We start from the raw sequence: 20993 nt of genomic DNA, 5'->3' as shown, positions 1-20993 counted from the left end.
GTCTTCTGTTCGTCAAATGAATTTTTTGAAAGCGAAACCCACATGCTAAAACATCTGAACTATGCATTATTTGCAAGACTCTCAGTTGAAATGACCCGTGGTATTTTGTCTACATCTTTTGTGATATGTTCTCAGGTATCACGTTGGTATATTCTTCAGCAATAAAATGTCACGTACATTTTTATTTAATTAGTAATTAGGTATGTCTCCAATGTGTGTGTGTGTATGTGTGTGTGTGTGTGTGTGTGTGTGAGAGAGAGAGAGAGAGAGAGAGAGAGAGAACATGCGTAGTCGTTGTCAGTTCAAGAATTGTATTGTTTCGGAAATAAATACAGGAAGCACAAACTATATTCTTGACAGCTGCAAGTTGAAGAAAAAGAAGTGTCACTCTTTAAAAAACATATTTTTCCAATTATATGAAATCAGTTGGGTTTTTTTTATTTTGATTTTCTAATCGTACATTGATTTTCAACGTCCAGGAGATATTACTAACATGTGTCGATTGATGCAGCGATCCCATCTGGAGGAGGTGATAATATGTATAGGAATATGAAAGCTAACATTGACAGCCTGGTTTTACACTTCCCAGGGAGCTGAGAATACAGTTAAATGTTTATTATTCGTTGATAAATATTACAATGAGTAATTCGCTTTTCAGACTTTTCATTGCAAAGTATTATGGGAGGATAGTCTCTGTTGCGTTGGACTAAGATGAACGTTGCGAGTGTACAAAAGAACATGCCACAGTTTAACATGAATATCCATATATAGGTGCTCATGGGGATCGGTGGTGGCAACGCAATGATGTTGGCTGTAATTTTCTACAGTGATAGACTTGAAAACAGGTTTAACGTCGCCTTCAAAAAGATAATACGTATATAGCGACGTGAATAACGGGGATATCCTATTCAGGCACATTACATAACTCTGAGCCGACCAGTCCTTGTTTTATACCCGTAATACCGATGGTCAAACAGGGTAACAACAAGTGCCATTTACCTATTTTGGTATGCAGTCGACGTGAAGACGCTCCAGCAACGAGTCCCTGGAGACCAGACAGGCGCTCAGCTCCTCCTTAAGGGTATAGTAATATGAGACTTCAATACGGTGGTGGCAGTATCAAACACAGTTCATAACATTCCGAGATGAAAAGGGCAAATTCCCTGATATGTCAGTCACCCAGTACACTGCAACTGTATCAGCATGACATCCTAGAAACTATTGATTCAAAAACTGGAGTGTGTTGAAACATGATGTCTCCGCTCTGCCTGTGGATGTGTGTATGTGTTTGGACCTTCACGCTGACAATGTCGTTGTCGTCGTTTACGTACCACGCGCAACCGTATGGCTTCAAGATGTGTGACCTGTTGTGTGCTGACATTGTCACGTGTCCCTTCTTCTATTTTTCCGCGTACGATGTTACCTGTCAAGCCAACATTTCAGAGTCACAGGTGAGGTAACAGATCATTTGCTAACTAAATTGTTACCCAATCGGTGGTGAGTGAGTGAATGAGTGAGTATGGTTTTACGCCGCTTTTAGCAATATTACAGCAATATCACGGCGGGGGAACACCAGAAATGGGCTTCACACATTGTACACATGTCGGGAATCGAACCCGGGTCTTCGGCGTGACGAGCGAACGCTTTAACCACCTGGCTACCCGACCGCCCCCAATAGGTGGTGAATTATAGTATGTTTGTTTGTTGTTTAACGCCGTACTCAACCAGATCACGAATCAATGTTAATATTCTTTACAATGTTTAATGTTTGTATATCGTTTCGTTAGAAAAAGGCCGGGACAGCGGGGTAGCCTAGTGGTTAAAGCGTTCGTTCGTCACGCCGAGACCCGAGTTCGATTCCCCACATGGGTCGCTGTTTGAAACCCATTTCTGGTGTCCCCCGCCGTGCTATTGCTGAAACATTGCTAAAAGCGCCGACAAACCGAATCAGTATCCCACAAAACAGTTCAATACACAGAGTTTTGGTTTGTGTTACCAGGAGTACAACAGCTCAAATCCCCATGGCGTCACATGCTGTTCAGAGTGCAAGAGGATCATCCACACCAAGACCAAGGGATACCAGTGTGTGCCAAGTAAGATGTATTGTAGTTGTGTTATAACACACGGTGACGTGGACACACCTAACCCATACCCCACCCAGCCCCATACCTTGACCTCTTCCTCGGGAATTGCTTTTTAATACATATTTACATGAAGTTCTTAAAATATACATGTTTGAGTCAGTTCCAGCGTGTGTGCTCTTCCATCTCGTTGTCAATTGTATGATGTAAATTTAGCTTTTGACCCACACTGAATAAACGGTCAACAGTCTTTAAGCTTAATGCTGAGACTGCTTTAGTTTGTGGACAGGGGCAAACGTGTCGTATTGTCTTTAGTGCACGAAGTAACTTCTTAATACACACCGCTTCCTCCAAGCTCAATGGATATTCTGTGGTCGGTTACTTACCCGGGTTAGAATACGTGTAGGTCTTCTGCAGCCCATGCTTGTCGTAAGAGGCGACTAACAGGATCGGGTGATCAGTCTCGAGTTGACGCATGTCACCGTTTCCAAATTGGGTACATCGATGCTCATGATGTCAACAACTGGATTGTCTGGTTCAGACTCGATTATTTTCAGACCGCCGTCATATAGCTGGAATATTGCTGAGAGTGGCGTTAATGTAGGTATAGTGGTGAGAGGGGAAATGGGGCTACCCACTGAGATACCAGTTTAACATGGATGCCCCACTCAGACACAGACTTCGAGCCGACCGTTTTGTTTTATCCCTTAACTGTCGAGCAAGAGGCAGGGTAACAACAAATACCGTCTCTCATCCTCTTTTGGTATGACACGGCCAGGGTTAGAACCACCTACCGTCCGCTCTCCGGGCAGACTTACTATTCCACATGGCCACGGAGGCGGTCAGACAAACAATTGGATGTAGATAACGAAACTAGTTACGTAATAAATTTTATGTCATCCTTCAGAAAATATATACATTCCACGGTCTTCATTTGTTTGTAATTATCATTTTTTGGGTAAACAGATTTTTGGGTTAAGGTTTCCCTCATCCTACAAAACAAATGTCTGTGCATAAAGTCAGTGATCTAACCCGCTCAGCCATAGCTTTCGGCCATGGGAGCCGCGCCACGCTCAGAGGGGTACACAAAGTACCTGATCTAATCCACCCAGCCATAAATTTCGGCCATGGGAGCCGCGCCAATTTACACTTGTCAGAGGGGTACACAAAGTACGTGATCTAGACTACCAGTTGTCGGACTTTCATTTTGTAGAAGCCTGACTTTGTGTGCTGTGCCCAACCCCAAAAGGTACGAGAATCTGTACTTTAATAAGAAAGTGTTATCCCCCAAAAAACATTTGTTACATTTGACCTCTTTCTAAATGGCATTGTGTGTTCATGTCTTATCCATGTCCAGATATATTGTTTGATCCAGTACAGGGAGTTGCACACGACGCTGAGATGCCATGAAGGAAAGCTGTGGTATAGTAGATCAAGAACCAACTATCCAGCCCTGAGTTACAAGTACCCACCGATCTGGAGTTGCGATGACAGGAAATCTGCAGTCGGTGTTCAGACGTCAGCGATTATGGATTCCAGTTGCAATTAAAACTTTACCCCAACCTATTTTCTTGGTTTCATTGTGTGGGGAGTAACATAATTATGTTTACTGCATATCTGAACACGTGATCACATACTGCTACCAGAACTAGAGTGGACACGTGTCCATCCTGACCTGGGTCAAGGGTCAACTCAATACACCTTGTGTCCAGGGAAGAACAGCGGCACTGTCACACCTTGGGGAATGTTAGCCCACTAGGCCTGGCTATGGAACTTAAACGCAAAGAATTGTTTGCTTAGCGAAATATCCTCGGACTACGTGTGATATATGCATATGATATTTGAGGCACTGCACACGCATTTGTGTGGTCATACCACATTTGTCAGATATCCCAGTTGTTAGACAATGGAGAAGAGATGGCGTGTCCAAACATTTGACATTTAACTGTTGAATGGACCGGTCCTAATAGACTTAATTCTTTGTATAATTAAGATCAAATAAATAAAAACGTTTGAAGTTAATGGGTTAAAATAATTCATCTACTAAGATACAAAACGATTTTATTTTCTATAGATTTAACTAATCCTGCTAATGAACTAATGATCGTGTAGACAACTTAAATATGTAATTTCTCACCTCAGGGTCTTATGCGACTAGTGACTTTTCTTAAGTTACATGTTTTGACTAATTGTGATATAGTGTCAGAGGTATCCGAATTTGTCACTCACAGGGCAGGTCTGCAGAAAGTTGACGTTGTTATGTCGCAGGTATGCCCCGGGTACACTCACAAGAACCCCTCTACAGCGAGATGGTTGGTTGGTTGTTGTTTTACGCCGCATTCCAGCTATATGACGGCAATCTGTAAATATTCGAGTCTGGACCAGACAATCCAGTGCTTGATATCATGAACATCGATCCACGCAATTGGGATACGATGACTTGCATCCACCAAGTCAGCGAGCCTGACCACCCGATCCCGTTAGTCGCCTCTTACGACGATCATAGTCTTCGGCATCTTTTTACGGCAAGCATGGGTTGCTGAAGAATTATTCTACCCCGGATCTTCAGGGGCCGTTGAGCCCGAGCGCCTGACCACCCGATCCCGTTAGTCGCCTATAACGGCAAGCATGGTCGCCTTTAGCAGCAAGCTCTGGTTTCTGAAGACCAATTCTACCCAGGACCTTCATGGGCCTCTCTACAGCAAGAACAAGATTGGGTGATTCTACTAAAAGTGGCAAAAGTGACACACGCTTTCGTTATAACTTTCATTTGTTTGGGCATAATTATTGAAACCTACGTTAATTAACGTTTATAATAATACTCATCAGCACAGAATGCAGGAGACAAATTTATAAACATATTGAATGACAGAACTCCCCATCAAACGTCATTATCATAAATCTTAATTAGTAAGTAATCTTTGCATTGGTATTGCTGTAAGATGGAATCTGGTTATTTAATGTTTGCTGGCATAGAACTTGATTATGGACTCAATAACTAATGTCAAAACAAACTTTGAACTAACAACATCCAAATTGAGAAACAGAATCAAGAGGGAAAATGTGGTGATATGATTTAATACATCCTATTGATAGTGTTGAAACACAGATTTAAAAACTGTTTTTCTAAATATACAAGGGAATAACACGATTTAGTCATTTTGCCATTTTCTGTAGAATTAGCGATTATGAGATTGTGTTCACTGGAGATACGTATCAGCTAATCAGAAAACAATAGTCCGTAGCGACCGTGCCCAACATTCTTTTCGGTTTTGAGAAAAACGCAAAACCATTGTTTTGTGAGCCAGTCAAAAGCTTCGGAATGACATCTAATGTATTCATATATGATTAGCGACATTGGACACACACATGATTTCTATTGTATTAAGAAGCTATGTTAATGTATTCTCACAAGCAGTGTTAAATGACCACACATGTCGCTTGTCTCTAAACCCGGGCGCCTATTGTTGTTATCTGTGATAACACTACACAGACATGTCAACGGTCAAGTGGTGTTATCAGTCCACCAAGTGTACTTCTTGTACGGGGTGACGGGGAATATACTTCAGCTATAGTCTACATATAAACGTCTCATTTCCTTCTGAAGGCTGAGTAGTTAGGACCTCGTTACAGCGGAAACCCCACATTCCGGACGTTCAACTATAGGCACGCCACTTACATTGAAGTATATTACGTTGATTCGTTAATCATAGTAAAATCATTGTTACTTCATCGGCTACACTAGGAACTATTCGGATTAGCGAGGAGTCCTTTATCACTGTGATATACAGCCGAAAGGTGAGTGACAACATACAAGGAATTAATATGTCGATTTTTATAACAAAATCATATTATTGATTATTTCCCTTTGACCACATAAATTGATGCACTGTGGAACTAACACGACACAGAATGTTGCTACAGCTGTCTAATGACGTTATTTACAAGACACACAACATATTTCCTGCATTTTGGCCGTCATCATACCATAGATTAAAAACACACTTCATTTTCAAAAGACGTTCTCTTCACGTTCAGCTATTCATCACAAATATCAGTACCGTTATGAATAATAAACTTAAGTTTTATGCTCAGTTTTCCAATTTGTTGTGAGAATACAAATGAAAGCCATAACTCCACTATGTGCTCATGGACATTTGGTCCCTCTGGGCCTCCATACCTTTGGTCATGGTGAGATTCTAAGATATATCACAAAGTGGCAACTAGGCTACCAAACAGTTCCCTTATTTTAAGATAAATATAACTGATGCTTGAGAATGACCTGAAGCCTGCAAGTTCAGGCGACAACCCTTCAGCCAGATTGACGTGTTGGTAGAATACACGGATGACAGGTAGATTACAAAGATTGCCTCCGTCACGCGGGATGTCAGGATCCGCGGGTGCTGGGTACGAATCCAATGTTATAGCGATGATACTGTATTCATAAGCTAATAAATCACAGCATTGATAGTTTTTTTAACCTATTTACAAACACAACCACACTTGGATCCACGCAAGTAGGAACAGCTATGAATGGCTCAATGAAAGCAAAGTCAAAGCCCACTTAACTAACCCACGCCTATCACATTTGTATCGTTCTCCGGGAAGATCCGGCTTAGAATCGGTCTTCGGCAACTCATCCTTGTCCGTGAAGATCCGGGTCTTAAGCAACCCATCAGACAGTCGGCAATGCAGACACACAGGCTGGCCTGTGTTTCTGTACATAAATATCCCTCCATGTTTCAGGAGCGCATGATGGTGCTGCAAGCTGTCTGTATTTTTCTGTATGCCACGGTCGCCGCTGCAAATTTTGGACCGGATGACAGTGTTTGCAAAATTACTGACTTCATAAAACAGGCTGGAACACGACTCGGTAAGGAGTGGAGTGGAGTCTCCGTCAGTATACTTCAATGAGGGTAACACTCAATATACTTTCTTGTACTTTACTCTTGATGTCATTTGGTGCGACAGCTACGAGTGAAAGATTGAGTGTTATTCAGCCTGGAGCATTTTTTGGCTATTTTAGAATTGTTGCAATGTATAACTTTTGTGTGAGGAATTGATTCTGAGATATTTGACAAAACAAAAACTGAACGAGTTGATGGTAGTTGGTTTAGCACTCTCCAAGTTGTTGGTTTTCTAAATAGACTGACTGGTGGTAGTTGTACCTTGACAGCATCTCATTTACCCTGTCCCTGGCTTTTAAATTGCCCATAAGCCAAACACAAAGACATGTTGGGCATATGTATCCTTTCCGGAAGCCATCTGTGATTGCTATTACTGTTTACAGTGAATTATTTTCTCATGCAGTGGAAGGCCATATTTAGACTTGTGCGTCTTCAGACACAACCAACCCATTAACTCATGTTTTCTTTTGAAGTGGGTGATTGAAACCTAAGGAACTGGTGTTAACATGACACACGTGACTAATTAATTGCATATTTCTATGAAGTGAGTAGGGTGAGCTTTCCTCCATTATTTCCATGAACATGGTAGGTTAGGGCGTATCTACACTATTTGTACGAACATGGTACGTTGGGGCGTTCCTACACTTTTTATACGAACATAATACTTTGGGGCGTTCCTATACTATTTATACAAACATGGTTGGTTGGGGCGTATCTACACTATTTATACGAACATGGTACGTTGGGGCGTTCCTACACTATTTATACGAACATGGTAGGTTGGGTCGTTTCTACAGTATTTATACGAATATGATACTTTGGGGCGTTCCTACACTATTTATACGAACATGGTAGGTTGGGGCGTATCGTCACTATTTATACGCACACGATACGTTGGGGCGTCTCTACACTATTTATAGACACATGATACTTTGGGGCGTTCCTACACTACTTATACGAACATGGTTGTTTGGGGCGTATCTACACTATTTATACGAACATGGTACGTTGGGGCGTTCCTATACTATTTATACGAACATGGTACATTGGGGCGTATCTACACTATTTATACGAACATGGTACATTGGGGCGTATCTACACTATTTATACGAACATGGTGAGTTGGGGCGTATCTACACTATTTATACGAACATGGTACGTTGGGGCGTTCCTACACTATTTATACGAACATGGTTGGTTGGGGCGTTTCTACACTATTTATACGAACATGGTAGGCTGGGGCGTTCCTACACTATTTATACGAACATGGTAGGTTGGGGCGTCCCTACACTATTTATACGAACATGATACTTTGGGGCGTCCCTACACTATTTATACGAACATGGTTGGTTGGGGCGTTCCTACACTACTAATACAAACATGGTAGGTTGGGGCGTTTCTACACTTCTTATACGAACATGGTAGGTTGGGGCGTCCCTCCACTATTTATACGAACATGATACTTTGGGGCGTTCCTACACTACTAATACAAACATGGTTGGTTGGGGCGTTCCTACACTACTAATACAAACATGGTTGGTTGGGGCGTTTCTACACTTTTTATACGAACATGGTACGTTGGGGCGTCACTACACTATTTATACGAACATGGTACGTTGGGGCGTTCCTACGCTATTTATACGAACATGGTTGGTTGGGGCGTATCTACACTATTTATACGAACACGGTAGGTTTAGCCGATACTCTGCTATTTCTACAAAACGAGTATGGTGGCCGTTCCGCCAATAGTTTTACGAACGGTGTGTGTGTGGGAGTTCCCGTGCTATTTTGACGAACCGAGTAGAATGTATATTCCTCCACTGTTTCAACGACCCTGGTAGGTTTGGGAGTTTCCGTGCTATTTCTACAAATGGAGCAGTGTCTGCGTTCTTCAAGTATTTCTTTGACCGTGGTAGGTTTTCATGTCCCTCCACTATTTCTACAAATCGAGTATGGTAGGCGTTCTTCCGCTATTTATACCAGGCGGATACGTTTTGGCATTCCTTAAGTGTTTCTACGAACCATGTAGATGTGGGTATTCTTCCATGATGTACACACTCCTACCATCATGTAACTTGTATGTCAAGGGCCCAAGAAGCCGGACCTGCCTCGCCAATGGAGTGTAAGAATCGAGGCCAACTTCCTGGACAGCAACTACAGCATGGACATGCAGGAGTACTACGACGATGTTGGCAACCGGGGCGCCGTCATACAGTGGGTGGAGGGCGTACAGACCAAGCTGATCTTCCTGTATGACACCAATGAGTTGATCGTCCTGCAGGACTGCGGGGAAGGTCTGTGTCTAATATAGTTCTAAACATAGTTTTCAATATAGTTTGAAAAGACATGTCAAGGATTTGAAATCTGTAATGCTCTATAATGTTTAGCTCGAATGCTGTAAGAAGAGCGGAATTAAGTCATGACTTACGACTGTGCAATGCCTGGCGTTTGGCATTGGGTTGGGGGGTGGGGGGTGGGGGGAGTCAGTATGCTGTCTCTAAATGGAATATTGACCCAGGGTAACTCAGAGAGCTAGCAGAATAAAATCGTCATTTGTCCGAACTAGTACTAGCAGCGACATATACACACGTACACACGCACACACGTAAAACCCAGACACACACACGTGCATTCATGCAAATGCAAGTCGGCATATAAGTGCAATAATCTTGAACGCGACGTCAAACCCCATTTTACCTGTACTGTAATAACATGCATAGCTCGGCGTCTTGTGAGCGAAAGGGAGGTATCAGTCATTCTCGTGTTCAGCATCAGGAATGGCATTATCATCTGAGGGCATTGATATATTGATATGACGTCAGGCGGCGTGGAAACAATAAAATTAAATCCACAAATCAGTAGGACCTACGGATGGAATTTCCCATATCAGCTAGCATCTGTGGAAAGTTACTCTAGGAATCATTACCAGATGACTGAAACTTCAGACGTTAAAAAGGCCATGATGACAATGTGTGCCGGGACCGACTACCCAGTAACTATGAAACGTGGGAGAGGGCGGGTCGGGGGGCGGGGGGGGGGGGGGGGGGGGATATAAAGTGTTTTGGGGGGATATAAAGTGTTTGGGGCTGATTACTAGCATCTGTTTCACTTCTGTACGTTCTTAAGTGGAATATTTTGGGAGAGATCCACAGATTATCTGTGAGTGAACAATTGAGGCATCATGCCTTCCAATAGTTGACTTAACACAAACCCCAGCCAATCCCTCCATTTTGGATTTTCATATGGTCCGCCCCTTACAGTGCTTTTTCCCTGTTTTGCACTAAATGTTCTCTTCAGACTCCTCACCACGCTGTCACGTCAACGACCTGGCTAAGAGCACTGACAAGAGCATATTTGGGATGACAAAGTACGCCAATGGCACAGAGCATATATTTTCCGCCAGTCGGGCTCTGCGATTTGGTGATGGTGTACCGGAAGTGCCGCTCGGGCAGATTGTAAGCCAAGACGGGATAACAGTAGATTCGTGGAAATCCTGTTCCTACAAGTCCGACACAGACACTACACTGCTGATTGTGTGGCAGTTCAGTAAGTTACCATGTCTGCTTGTGGTTAAGTCAGCGAATTGTGTCAGTTGCGACAAAGTAGTACGTGTTTGACATGTTTGTTTGTTGGTTGGTTGGTTGGTTGGTTGGTTGGTTTAACGCCGCACTCAGCAATATTCCAGCTATATGACAGCGGTCTGTAACAATCGAGTCATGTCCCAACAATCCAGTGATTGATAACATGAACATCGATCCACGCAATTGGGATACCATGACATGCATCAACCAAGTCAGCAAGCCTGACCACCCTATCTCGTTAGTCGCCTCAACGTTAGTCGTTTGTTAACAAGAAACAAACAAACATTCACTCACCCAATGAATGTGCTGCCTCACACAGGTGCCTCCTCTGGCTGGATATCCGCAGACAACGTCGTCGTGCCCGTCAAGGCCAGTGTAAAGGGCGCCGTTCATGTCAACTCCACTTACACATCTCGCATCAATAGGGAGTTCATCTTTTCCGACTTCCAAACCACCGTCCCTGTCGATGTGTTCACGGTGAGCTCCAGGTGACGGAGAGGCGGTAGTGCACTGTATGATCATGTAGTCATCATTTCTGTTTGTGTGATTTTTAACGCCGATCAGTAGATAGTTGAGTCTGGGCCAGACAATCCTGTCATTGACATTAAGAGCAACTGGGATACGATGATATGCATCAACAAATCAGCGAGTCTGACCACCAGAACCCGTCAGTCGCCTCTTACGACTAGCATCAGTTCTGAAGACCGATTCTAACCCGAATTTTAGTAAGTTGGATTAAACGTCGCTTAGATCAATATTGCATGATTAACATCACGGCGTGTCAGCCTGGTCTGGGATTAAACTGACGCAAGTCGAAGAGACCTGGAAAACGATTTCACGATCAACTGATCCTTGATCGCTTGAGGGACGCAACTCTGCACTCCCTAAGGTACTCTGAAAATAAGGGGTTTTATAACCAATCCATGAGCACTCAAATCACTTGGAATGTCGAATCTGCTTTGAATGTCGAAAGAGAGATTTAGAGTCGGTGACTTGGTTTTGTGCCACCGCACTACGACCGATGGTAATTGGTTCATGATATCAGCCACCTTTTTTGGTCCAGAGGTGAGACCCGAGACCGCCGTGATATACTGAAATGTTACTGGCTGACGCGTTGCACAACACGCAGACAAGCTAACATAATTCATAACTGCACCTGAAGAGATACACATATGTATTTCTGTCATAGTGTAAATTCTCGATGTTGTGATGCAACTATGAGGCATCGTGTGGTGCATTCTGTCTCCTTCCTATACGATTTCTGAAGGTCTGGTTATAAGAGGAATAACGAATCTGTTCATCTGTAACGGATCGACCATTTGATATTTATATGCGATGTAATATGTGCGACAAAATGGCAGCTTCTTCAAGAGGACTTTATGTTACATCTCTACCATATGTACTGTTTCCCCACACTTCATGTGACCTGCTGAAGCCCTGACAATAATCCCATTGATGGCTTCAGACGCCCTCAGGCACCTATTGTTACGACAGAGCTACGACACGCAACCTCCCTACGGTTCCAAGTTCATTCTCAGTGGCGAGTGAAGTAGTCCTGCCTTCTCGCCAAGCCGTGCACTGGAGGCGGGTAAGTTCCTGGTGTCTTCATCTGGTAAAGAGTAATTGAGACAGTCTATGAAATCATAACCAGAATATTACTTGTGGAAGGATTTGCCATACAAATCCGATATTTGTATATGTGCATTTAAGCGAAGTTGGCGGGGGATATAGAAACAGGCTCCGTCCGTCCGTCCGTCACTCACGTTTCGTTTCCGGAGCATAACTCAGAAACCATTCAATATTTTCTCATGAAACTTTGCAGGTCTGTCAGGTACATACTTAACTGGTGCCTTTTGCTATTTAGGGATTTTAGAATTTTTTATTTGTTTACGTTTCCATGGCAACAAGATGGACTTAGGTTCTGTGAGGGTAGGGTTCGTTTCCGGAGCATAACTCAGAAACCGTTCAATATTTTTTCATGAAACTTTGCAGGTCTGTCAGGTACATGCTGAACTGGTGCCTTTTGCTATTTAGAAATTTTAGAAATTTATCAAAAAAAATATTTTTCCATGGCAACAAGTTGAACTTTTAGAAATTAATGAATTCTTCTTCAAAATGCCAGAAAATTCAACTTGATACCCATTTAACCTGTTAAAGGAATCTTATAAGTCATAATAAATATTTTTTGTATGCCTACATTTTGTGTTTGAGGTATATACTATAGTAGGGGAATTTGTGCATGCCTTCTACCAAGTTGTCAGTATGTGCTTCGATGATGGTTGAGGGTAACTTTCGTTTAATGACCTTATTATCAGATCCATCATCCCTACTTCTGCATTGATTATGACAGAGATGAGTGTGCGATAAGATGACATTCTTCTCTATGGAACATTTTACACTTTTCAGAACATGTTGATATGAAGACTTTTAAGCTGTACAGTTTTAACATTCACATTTATAATATTGTCTTGGTTTTTTTTCACATTGTCATATCACATGCATAATATTTGACGTTGTCTTTATGTTTACGTAATAATATAGCCACCTAACGTGATATCGCAATCTTTAGTAATACCTCACCCACCCACACACCCGCCCATTCACTCACTCACTCACTCACTCACTCTGTCACTCACTCACTCACTCCCTTACCCACTCACTCACTCACTCACTCACTCACTCACTCACTCACCCACCCACCCACCCACTCACTCACTCACTCACTCACTCGTGGTGTTTCAGTTCTCCTACGACGATGACCTGCATCTAATGAGGGTCGACTACACGCCTGACGTCACACACCCGTCCCAACACCCATACAACCAGCTGATATATATCCGCGACTTTAATACAGGTATTTATATAGACAGCAAACAAATATAGTGAGTGACGCTACGTGATGGAGGGACGCTGTGTACAACCTCAAAAACATCAGTTTAGAAAAGATTGTTCTCTGGGTAAAGATCTGACAATTCGCGTGAGATGAGCCATGAGCGAACTTTGACCTCCCAATCTAGTAATGAAGGCGTGGTTTATAATGAAGGCTTGGTTTATTGAGGCAATTAGATGTCAGATTTCGAAACCGATTGAAGTTCTCAAAAGCCTTATTAACATCAACCATGACACTGGTTTCACCTTTAGGATTTGAGCCTTGTTTCACGATAATAGAGAGGGTTATCTTTCCATGTGATCTACCTCGAGGCACTGTTTAGGGCAAACTATAACTTAAAGGATATGATACGTTGGAAACTGTTAAACGTGTTTTCTGCACAAACATCCAAGGTTTCCCAAGTCAGATAGAGTAGCCTTATTGACGACTGGTTTAATTTAGCTGTTCGATGTAATGTTGATATGCAGCATTTTATGTTCTCTTCTTTGGAGTGAGCGAGTGAGTGAGTTGGGTTTAAGAACGCTTTTAACAATATTCTTGTTATATCACGGCGCGTCGTGATGCAACTCTGCACAGCAAATAGTTTGTGTCATTATAAGCCACCATCAAACATCGGTGGATACGTTTGTTTATGCATTAAGTGCATACAAGGGACGAGAAAAAATTGTATTTGGATATTTTAACAATTGTTTTGAATTCAGGTGGGAAAAAGGGACAGATTCACTTTTAATGGGATAGCCTGTTGGTAAAAGCGTTAGCTTGTCACGTCGAAGATCTGGTACGAGTCTCCACATAGGTACAATGTGATCCATGTCTGGTGTCCCTTGTCGTGACTGAGGTAATATTACTAAAAGCGGCGTAAAACCCACTCACTCACTCCTGTCTAACATAGGATGTGATCGTGACGGTACAGGGTACAGTCATACTCGTTATACAGTGATTGTATGGGAACGATAGGTCCAGTGTATTTATAACAACACACGGGAGATACAAGAGAAATAGTGGCGCACTGCATCAACATCTAAGCGCAATCTTAGCATCAGAATATTTATACTGAAAAATGTCAGGTACACTAAAACATCGAAACCTTCTTCGTGTTCGTACCCTGCCTGGCGCTCGGCATTAAGGGGCTCAAACAAGGACTGGTCGGCTCGGAGTCAGTATACTGTGTCTGAGTGGGTATTCATGTTAAACTGCGGCATGGTATCTCAGTGAGCTAGCAATATAAATCGGCATCAGTCCGGACTATATAAGTGCAATAATCTTGCACGCGACGTTAAACCCCATTTCACCTCACCTCACCTCTTCGTGTTCGACTCCTCTTCGGTTGGTTGATATCACTCGACCGTCACACAAAAGGTCATCTAACTCACACAGAAAACAGCTTGGGGCCGACCATTTCATATTCTGGAGGGGGTCTGAGATTTTGTCCCACAAAATGAAGTCCCAGATAATTCGTAAAAAAACATGAAAAAATAATTATCCTTCGGACTGTTGAAATAATAATTCTAGGAAACATTTCACCCATCACACTGAACACAGTGCAAGCTTGATCTGTTGGGCAAAGTCCCACGTGGTACAGGGCCCTCACATGTCCAGATAGTCACGATGCCTCAGTTAGCTTTTTTGTAGTTGCGTCTGAACTAAGCTTAATAGCACCGAAATGATCAAAGTATATCCTGTTATTCCCCAAGTACGATTCAATTCAAAAGACGCCGGATTTCGTTCAAAGTGACAGCGACGCCAAATAAAATGGACTGGTGTAATCTGTCCGCCCGCTTGACGACCTCGGATGAGTTCGAATCCTAGTTGTTGAATGATACCATAGATACTATCAAATACCACTGAATGAATCAGTCGTGTTGTAATTGTAACAGTTTAAACTTGCGACAACACATCGTTCAATTATTTTTTTATCGAATATTTCCAAAAAAACTTATTTTCCGCGAATGAATCTTCCTAAAAGAAGTTAAAGGTCTTTTTGATTTGTTCACACGGCTTAGGAATAAATTTATCCCTACGCATAATGTACCTAAGATTTCAACAAATTCGGTGTATTTGTGTATAAATGTTGGGAAAAGTTAGGTTGAAATGATAACTAGAATTTAACATTCATTTTCTTTAAAGAATGGGGACATATCCAATAAATACATTGTGACGAGCCCACTTGACAGGCATTGCCTTTTCTATCTGTGACAGCATGGACGTACACCGTCGACACGGAGCTTGGAAACTGTGCGGTAACACAGGTCACCAACGAGTACAATGGTATTTATGATCAGCCAGAATCAGACCTGTACCTACAAGATGCCTTCACTTATGTGGGGCAGGTGCGTCACCATATCCCCTCTCCCAAAAAACCTGTCAATCAGAGTGAGTGAGTGAGTTCGATTCTACACCGCTTTTAGCAATATTCTAGCAATATCACGGCTGGGGACACCGGAAATGGGCTCCACAAATTGTACCCATGTCAGGAATCGAACCCGGACACGACCGAACACTTTAACCACTAGACTACCCGACCGCCCCTCATTCAGAGTTAATGAGTATGGTGATAGGCCGCATTTAGCAATATTCAAGCAATATCACGGCGGAAATGGGCTTCACAGATTTTACGCTTAGGGTGAATCGAGCCCGGGCCTTCTGCGTGTCGGGCGAACATTGGTGAAACATTCGTCGTTGATATGCTTCTATGTTCGTCAGCACGATACCCGTGACTGTGGCTTCACCAAGAATGGCTGACACGCCGTGAAATAATTGAAATATTATACCACGAGTCGTTACACCTGGATTGACCCAGAAATAACGTTATCTTATTAAAGAATATATGTAACAAAATTCATACTTGAAATGAAGCTCAGAACAGGGGCAAGCAATAAACCAATTCACAATTTCTCGAAGAAACGTAATGTTGACTACGTGACATGCACCTGTCTTGATTTGCCACGTGTCTTCTCCTTCAGAGGATGTCACGTGGTATCAGATGCGACGTGTTCAAAGCCTTGCTGCCTAATGATGTTAAACCTCACTCTATCACAGAACTATACATGGCTGCGGTAAGACGGACTCTAGTCTCTAGCGCTTTGTCAGAGTCATTTGACAGGTTCATTGAGTCACATGCGGGATGTACGTATACGTAAAGAACTGAACATTCGACTTGATTGATACATGTCATCGTATCCCAATATTTCGTGGATCGATGCTCATGATGTCAATAACTGGATTGTCTGGTCCAGACTCGATTATTTACAGACCGCCGCCATATAGCTGGAATATTGCTGAGTGCGGCTTTAAATAACAAACAAACAAACAAACAAACAAAACGTTACCCGTGACAAAGGATCTACTTTTTTGCTTTCCCGGAACTCCCAAACCAAATTGTTAAACGTTGTCCAAGTTTTCTTGGTCAAAGTGTGGCTGTGTACACTCATCAAAGTTTCTCAGAGGACATGAAAGTTTTGGCCGCTCACTGACTTGGTTGATGCATGTCATCGTATCTTAGACAATCCAGTGATTGACATCATGAGCATCGATCTACGCAATTAGGATACGATGACATGTATCAAACAAATCAGCGAACCTGACCACGTGCCCCCGATCTGGTCAGTCGCCTCTTACACTGTACGACAAGCAGGGTTGTTGAGGGTGGTTGAGGGTTGTTGTTTTTTTTGGTTTTTTTGTTGTTGTTTTTTTTTTTTTTTTGGGGGGGGGGGGGCGTGAGAGATAACTAACAAGGGAAGCCAACAACAGATGATTGGCGCTGATAGGTGACTAGCAAGAGACAATAGAGGCCAACATTTAACAGTAATTAGCGCTGATAGAACGTAAGTTATCATAGATAGGTAATAGAATGGACGGAAGAGTCGAAAGGGCAATGGGCAATGGAAGCCAGGTGGATGTGTAGCACCTGTAGAAGGATTAGCTGATTAAGCAATAGGCAGAAAGGTTCCCCGGTCACTGTTCATGGCTGGCTGGTGTCTCCTGATGTCAAGGGCTTCTTGTGGTTTTCTTTGTCGACAGTTAACATCATGTGGGAAGCCACCAAAGTCCTGTCTACCAACAAGAAGCAACGACAAGGGCGCTGTGATTCGTTTGCCTAAATAATATTGCCCGGGTATATAATGTTCAATTGTCATGCAACTTGCTGTAAATGTACAACATAACGGATAACTAATTTGACCTAACGCCTAAGTCTCTTCGTAGAATTGAATATACCATCACAAGATAGGGCACGTAATTTCAACATTCTGTAATAGATATTACATGTAATTAATATCAAATTTACATATTATTGATGAAGGGTACTCTCGATCATCGCATGATAATATCGTAAGTCTTTAACTTATGGTTAATGTGTTATTTAAAGTGTGAGCGATGAGTAAACTCTTTGATCTTTCGTTCAACGACGTTACAATCTGCAATTTGGTTTTTACAGTTTAATAAGCAGTAGTGGTCTCACAATGGATACATGTGGTTTTAGTTTCTCAAGGCGAATAATATTCTTTTTGTCCGAACTGATCTGAACTGGAACGTAGTTGATCACGACTGAATACACGTCCACGGTAACCGACAAGTAAATGAGGCCGTTTATCGCTTGACTAATGTTAGAATGTTGCACTTTTCTAATTTTCATATATTTGTGTTTGCAGCGTGGATGGGAAGAGAACGCAGGTTTCAATTCCATTTCCGGTTTCCCAGTTAGAAAGGAGGTGACGACACTCGAGGTAATAATGAATCTGGCCCAAACGAATCTATTGGTTAATAGTGCTCAGTGTTTGTTAAACAACAAACAATTAATCAACGGCTTGCGCGAATTTGATGGATACCTGAGGGTCAAATACGGGAAATACGATAATTGTAATATTTACTGGCTATTGTTTGATGTTTGGTGTTTGTAGATCTGCCTCAGAACACATCCACTTATCTCGACATCGGAGATCTTCACTCCAAAATGTTCGCTTTCATTTCAGACTCGAAACAAAACAATCTACAATTACTACGACTACAGTCAAGGCTGGCACGATATATGGAAGACAGACTTGAGTGCATGTTTTGTACCGTCGCAGAGACATGACTTTGTAATCTACTTCCCAGGTAGGGAGTTCTAACCATACCTGGGGGGGGGGGGGGGGGGGGGGGGATGGGAGGTGTTGAGTAACTACATGGTCACAGTGTTCGCTTGTCACGCCGAAGACCCGGGTTCTATTCCCGACATTCCCGACATGAAGTAACGTAGAATAAGTATGCCACTGAGAGGGTATGTAAGTTCTTCATCGTTCAACGTATTTGTCTCCATGCAAGATGTTTAAACGTTGTATGTTTATCATGTTACATTTTCGGCCTAGCTTGCAAACTATCGCCATTGACTAAAGGGGAAAGTACTGCCGGGGACTGTGCAGGTGACAGAGGTCCCCATGGTTGCTAGTCTGGTGACTTTACTTGGATAGCTACGTTGATTCTATAAGCCGTTCTTAAATTATAGTTTATACATTTTAATGTTCTCAAACTAAAAACTCACTTACTAAGAGAATGAAACAGTTGGACACACTCTAATGATTTACTAACGTGTTCAATACAGCGGGGCGGTGAGATAGCGCAGTTGTTGATGCAAGCGTTGCTTCAATACGGTGATTCATTTCCGGACATCACCCACTCACTCACTCACTCACTCGCTGGTTCACTCGTTCACTCACTCACTCACTCACTCACTCACTCACATATCCCGTTCCTGTTCCGTTATATCTTCTCCTGAGTATACTGGTCTTTGTGTCTCAAGTCGACCATGCCGCTGCAGTGATGGCGGATCCTAATGGGTTTAAACAGGCCTTTGCGAGGACGGTCTACCGACATGGCAACATCTCCCCTATGCAGATCACTAACATTCAGGTACGTGGTGACGCGCGGAGTGGTTTACCCACTTCTTAAACAAATCAGAATGAAAAAAACCCCTTAAAATCAGCAAAGTGAAAAGATGATTGTTTAGGCGTACAAAATAGCCATATTTGATGTGCAGTTCCACTTCAGCCAAACTGCCATCCCACGCTCAGGCCTATAGCAATGTATTCTCCAAAGGGGAATACGTCCACGATTTTCATCAATCGTCGTAACCCAGTTTCAGGTAATCTTTAAATCTGAACACCAATTTAGAAGATAGGACGAAAGCCCAAAGTGGTTCACTTTGTAAACGTTGATTAAAACGTTTGTTAAAACAACGAGCGCATGTATAGAGACGACCACCCCACGTTTTATAATCGAGGGGAATTACTAACCCTAGCTAGGGGACGCAATCTGCGCATCGAACTTTGGTACCTGGACAAGATATTGTTAAATAATATTGGGATTAACATACAAAACAATTGTAGACAAAAGTACGACATCCGTCTAATAATGGAACGCACGCCCCGACCAATCAGGGTATAGCAGGTTTTTAGTGGGCGTGGCCTAATATTTTGCTTCTATTTATGGAAACATAAATGCCAAAGAAATTGCTTGGGCCGCCAATGGAATTGTTCTTTATGTTTAGATAATAACCACAAAGTCTTCCATTAACGCCAGATGGTCGTATATGTACCAGCACGCCTCTCCCTTCTTGTCAAGGACTATGCCGCACATGTCTGTGGATGCATCCTTCGGCCTACTGTACGGGGACATCGATGGAGGGCACTTTGTCCTAAGTCTCGGAAAGGTTGGTGTAGATTCGCTCGGAGGAATCTAATATAGAGGATTAGATTATGTCACAGAGCAAATCGCTATTTCCCGTCTTCTCCCGTTACTTCTGGATAGTAACGTTGTCAGTTGTCAGTTGTCTGGCGGTAGTCACAGACAGGTGAAATATCACACCCCTATTCTGTTTTCGCTTCAGAACATAACTCTAACGGCGATGGACATCACGCGAACCTGATGCAATGGCTTTGGTGTGGTCAACACCACTAGAACCACCAACTACTACTACCACCACTACAACACCTACTACTACTGCTGATAGTACTACTACTGCGTCTACTATTATTACTACTACTATTATTACTTCTACTATTATGTACAGATTTAAATAAAACAATGGCACTGTCAGGTTGGTTAGACTCATCATCAGCTCAGGGTCCTTACCAGCCCAGACAGCGTGTAAGAATTCTCCCAGGAAGCACCCGTGAAGATTCCGCGGTAGAATAGGTCTTCAGCAACCCATACTTGCCGTAAAAGGCGACTATGCTCGTCGTAAAAGGCGACTAAGGAGATCGGGTGGTCAGGCTCGCTGACTTGGTTGATGCATGTCATCGATCCCAATTGTGTGGATTAATGCTCAGGATGTCAGTCACTGGACTGTCTGGTCCAGACTCGATTATTTACAGACCGCCGTCATATAGCTGGAATATTGCTCAGTGCGGCGTTAAACAACAAACAAACAAACAAAACCCAGGAAGCGCTGCCTACTTGAACCCACTCAGACCATTTATGATAGCGTGAAGATTCCCCAACACTGCAGCCTTCTGCATTACCCAGATTGTCAGAAGGGTTGTATTCCTGGCAGCAAACC

The 20993-nt window shown here is 42.7% G+C and overlaps 1 protein-coding gene across 1 annotated transcript; it reads left to right on the top strand.

The window, feature by feature from the left end:
- The first annotated feature begins 6833 nt into the window (after window positions 1-6833).
- On the top strand, window positions 6834-20516 carry LOC139460829 (uncharacterized). The gene is made up of 13 exons (XM_071242302.1): window positions 6834-6954; window positions 9076-9282; window positions 10286-10534; window positions 10889-11046; window positions 12035-12157; window positions 13312-13423; window positions 15659-15789; window positions 16423-16515; window positions 18109-18183; window positions 18430-18553; window positions 19236-19345; window positions 19983-20144; window positions 20322-20516. Exons 1-13 carry the CDS (start codon window positions 6834-6836, stop codon window positions 20358-20360), a joined length of 1704 nt encoding a protein of 567 aa, XP_071098403.1. The 3' UTR covers window positions 20361-20516.
- Window positions 20517-20993: the final 477 nt, after the last annotated feature.

This window comes from Haliotis cracherodii, unplaced genomic scaffold (genome assembly GCF_022045235.1).
Source record: "Haliotis cracherodii isolate W230 unplaced genomic scaffold, xgHalCrac1.p SCAF_14, whole genome shotgun sequence".
Taxonomy (NCBI): Eukaryota; Metazoa; Mollusca; class Gastropoda; order Lepetellida; family Haliotidae; genus Haliotis; species Haliotis cracherodii.
Note: the sequence above shows the minus strand (reverse complement) of the source record. Positions and strands in the feature narration are given on the sequence as shown.

Coding starts and splice junctions, on each gene's coding strand:
- LOC139460829 (XM_071242302.1), top strand. CDS start 6,834: ATGATGGTGCTGCAAGCTGTCTGTATTTTTCTGTATGCCACGGTCGCC. Junction 6,955..9,075: donor ACAGGCTGGAACACGACTCG/GTAAGGAGTGGA, acceptor TTGTATGTCAAG/GGCCCAAGAAGCCGGACCTG. Junction 9,283..10,285: donor CCTGCAGGACTGCGGGGAAG/GTCTGTGTCTAA, acceptor TGTTCTCTTCAG/ACTCCTCACCACGCTGTCAC.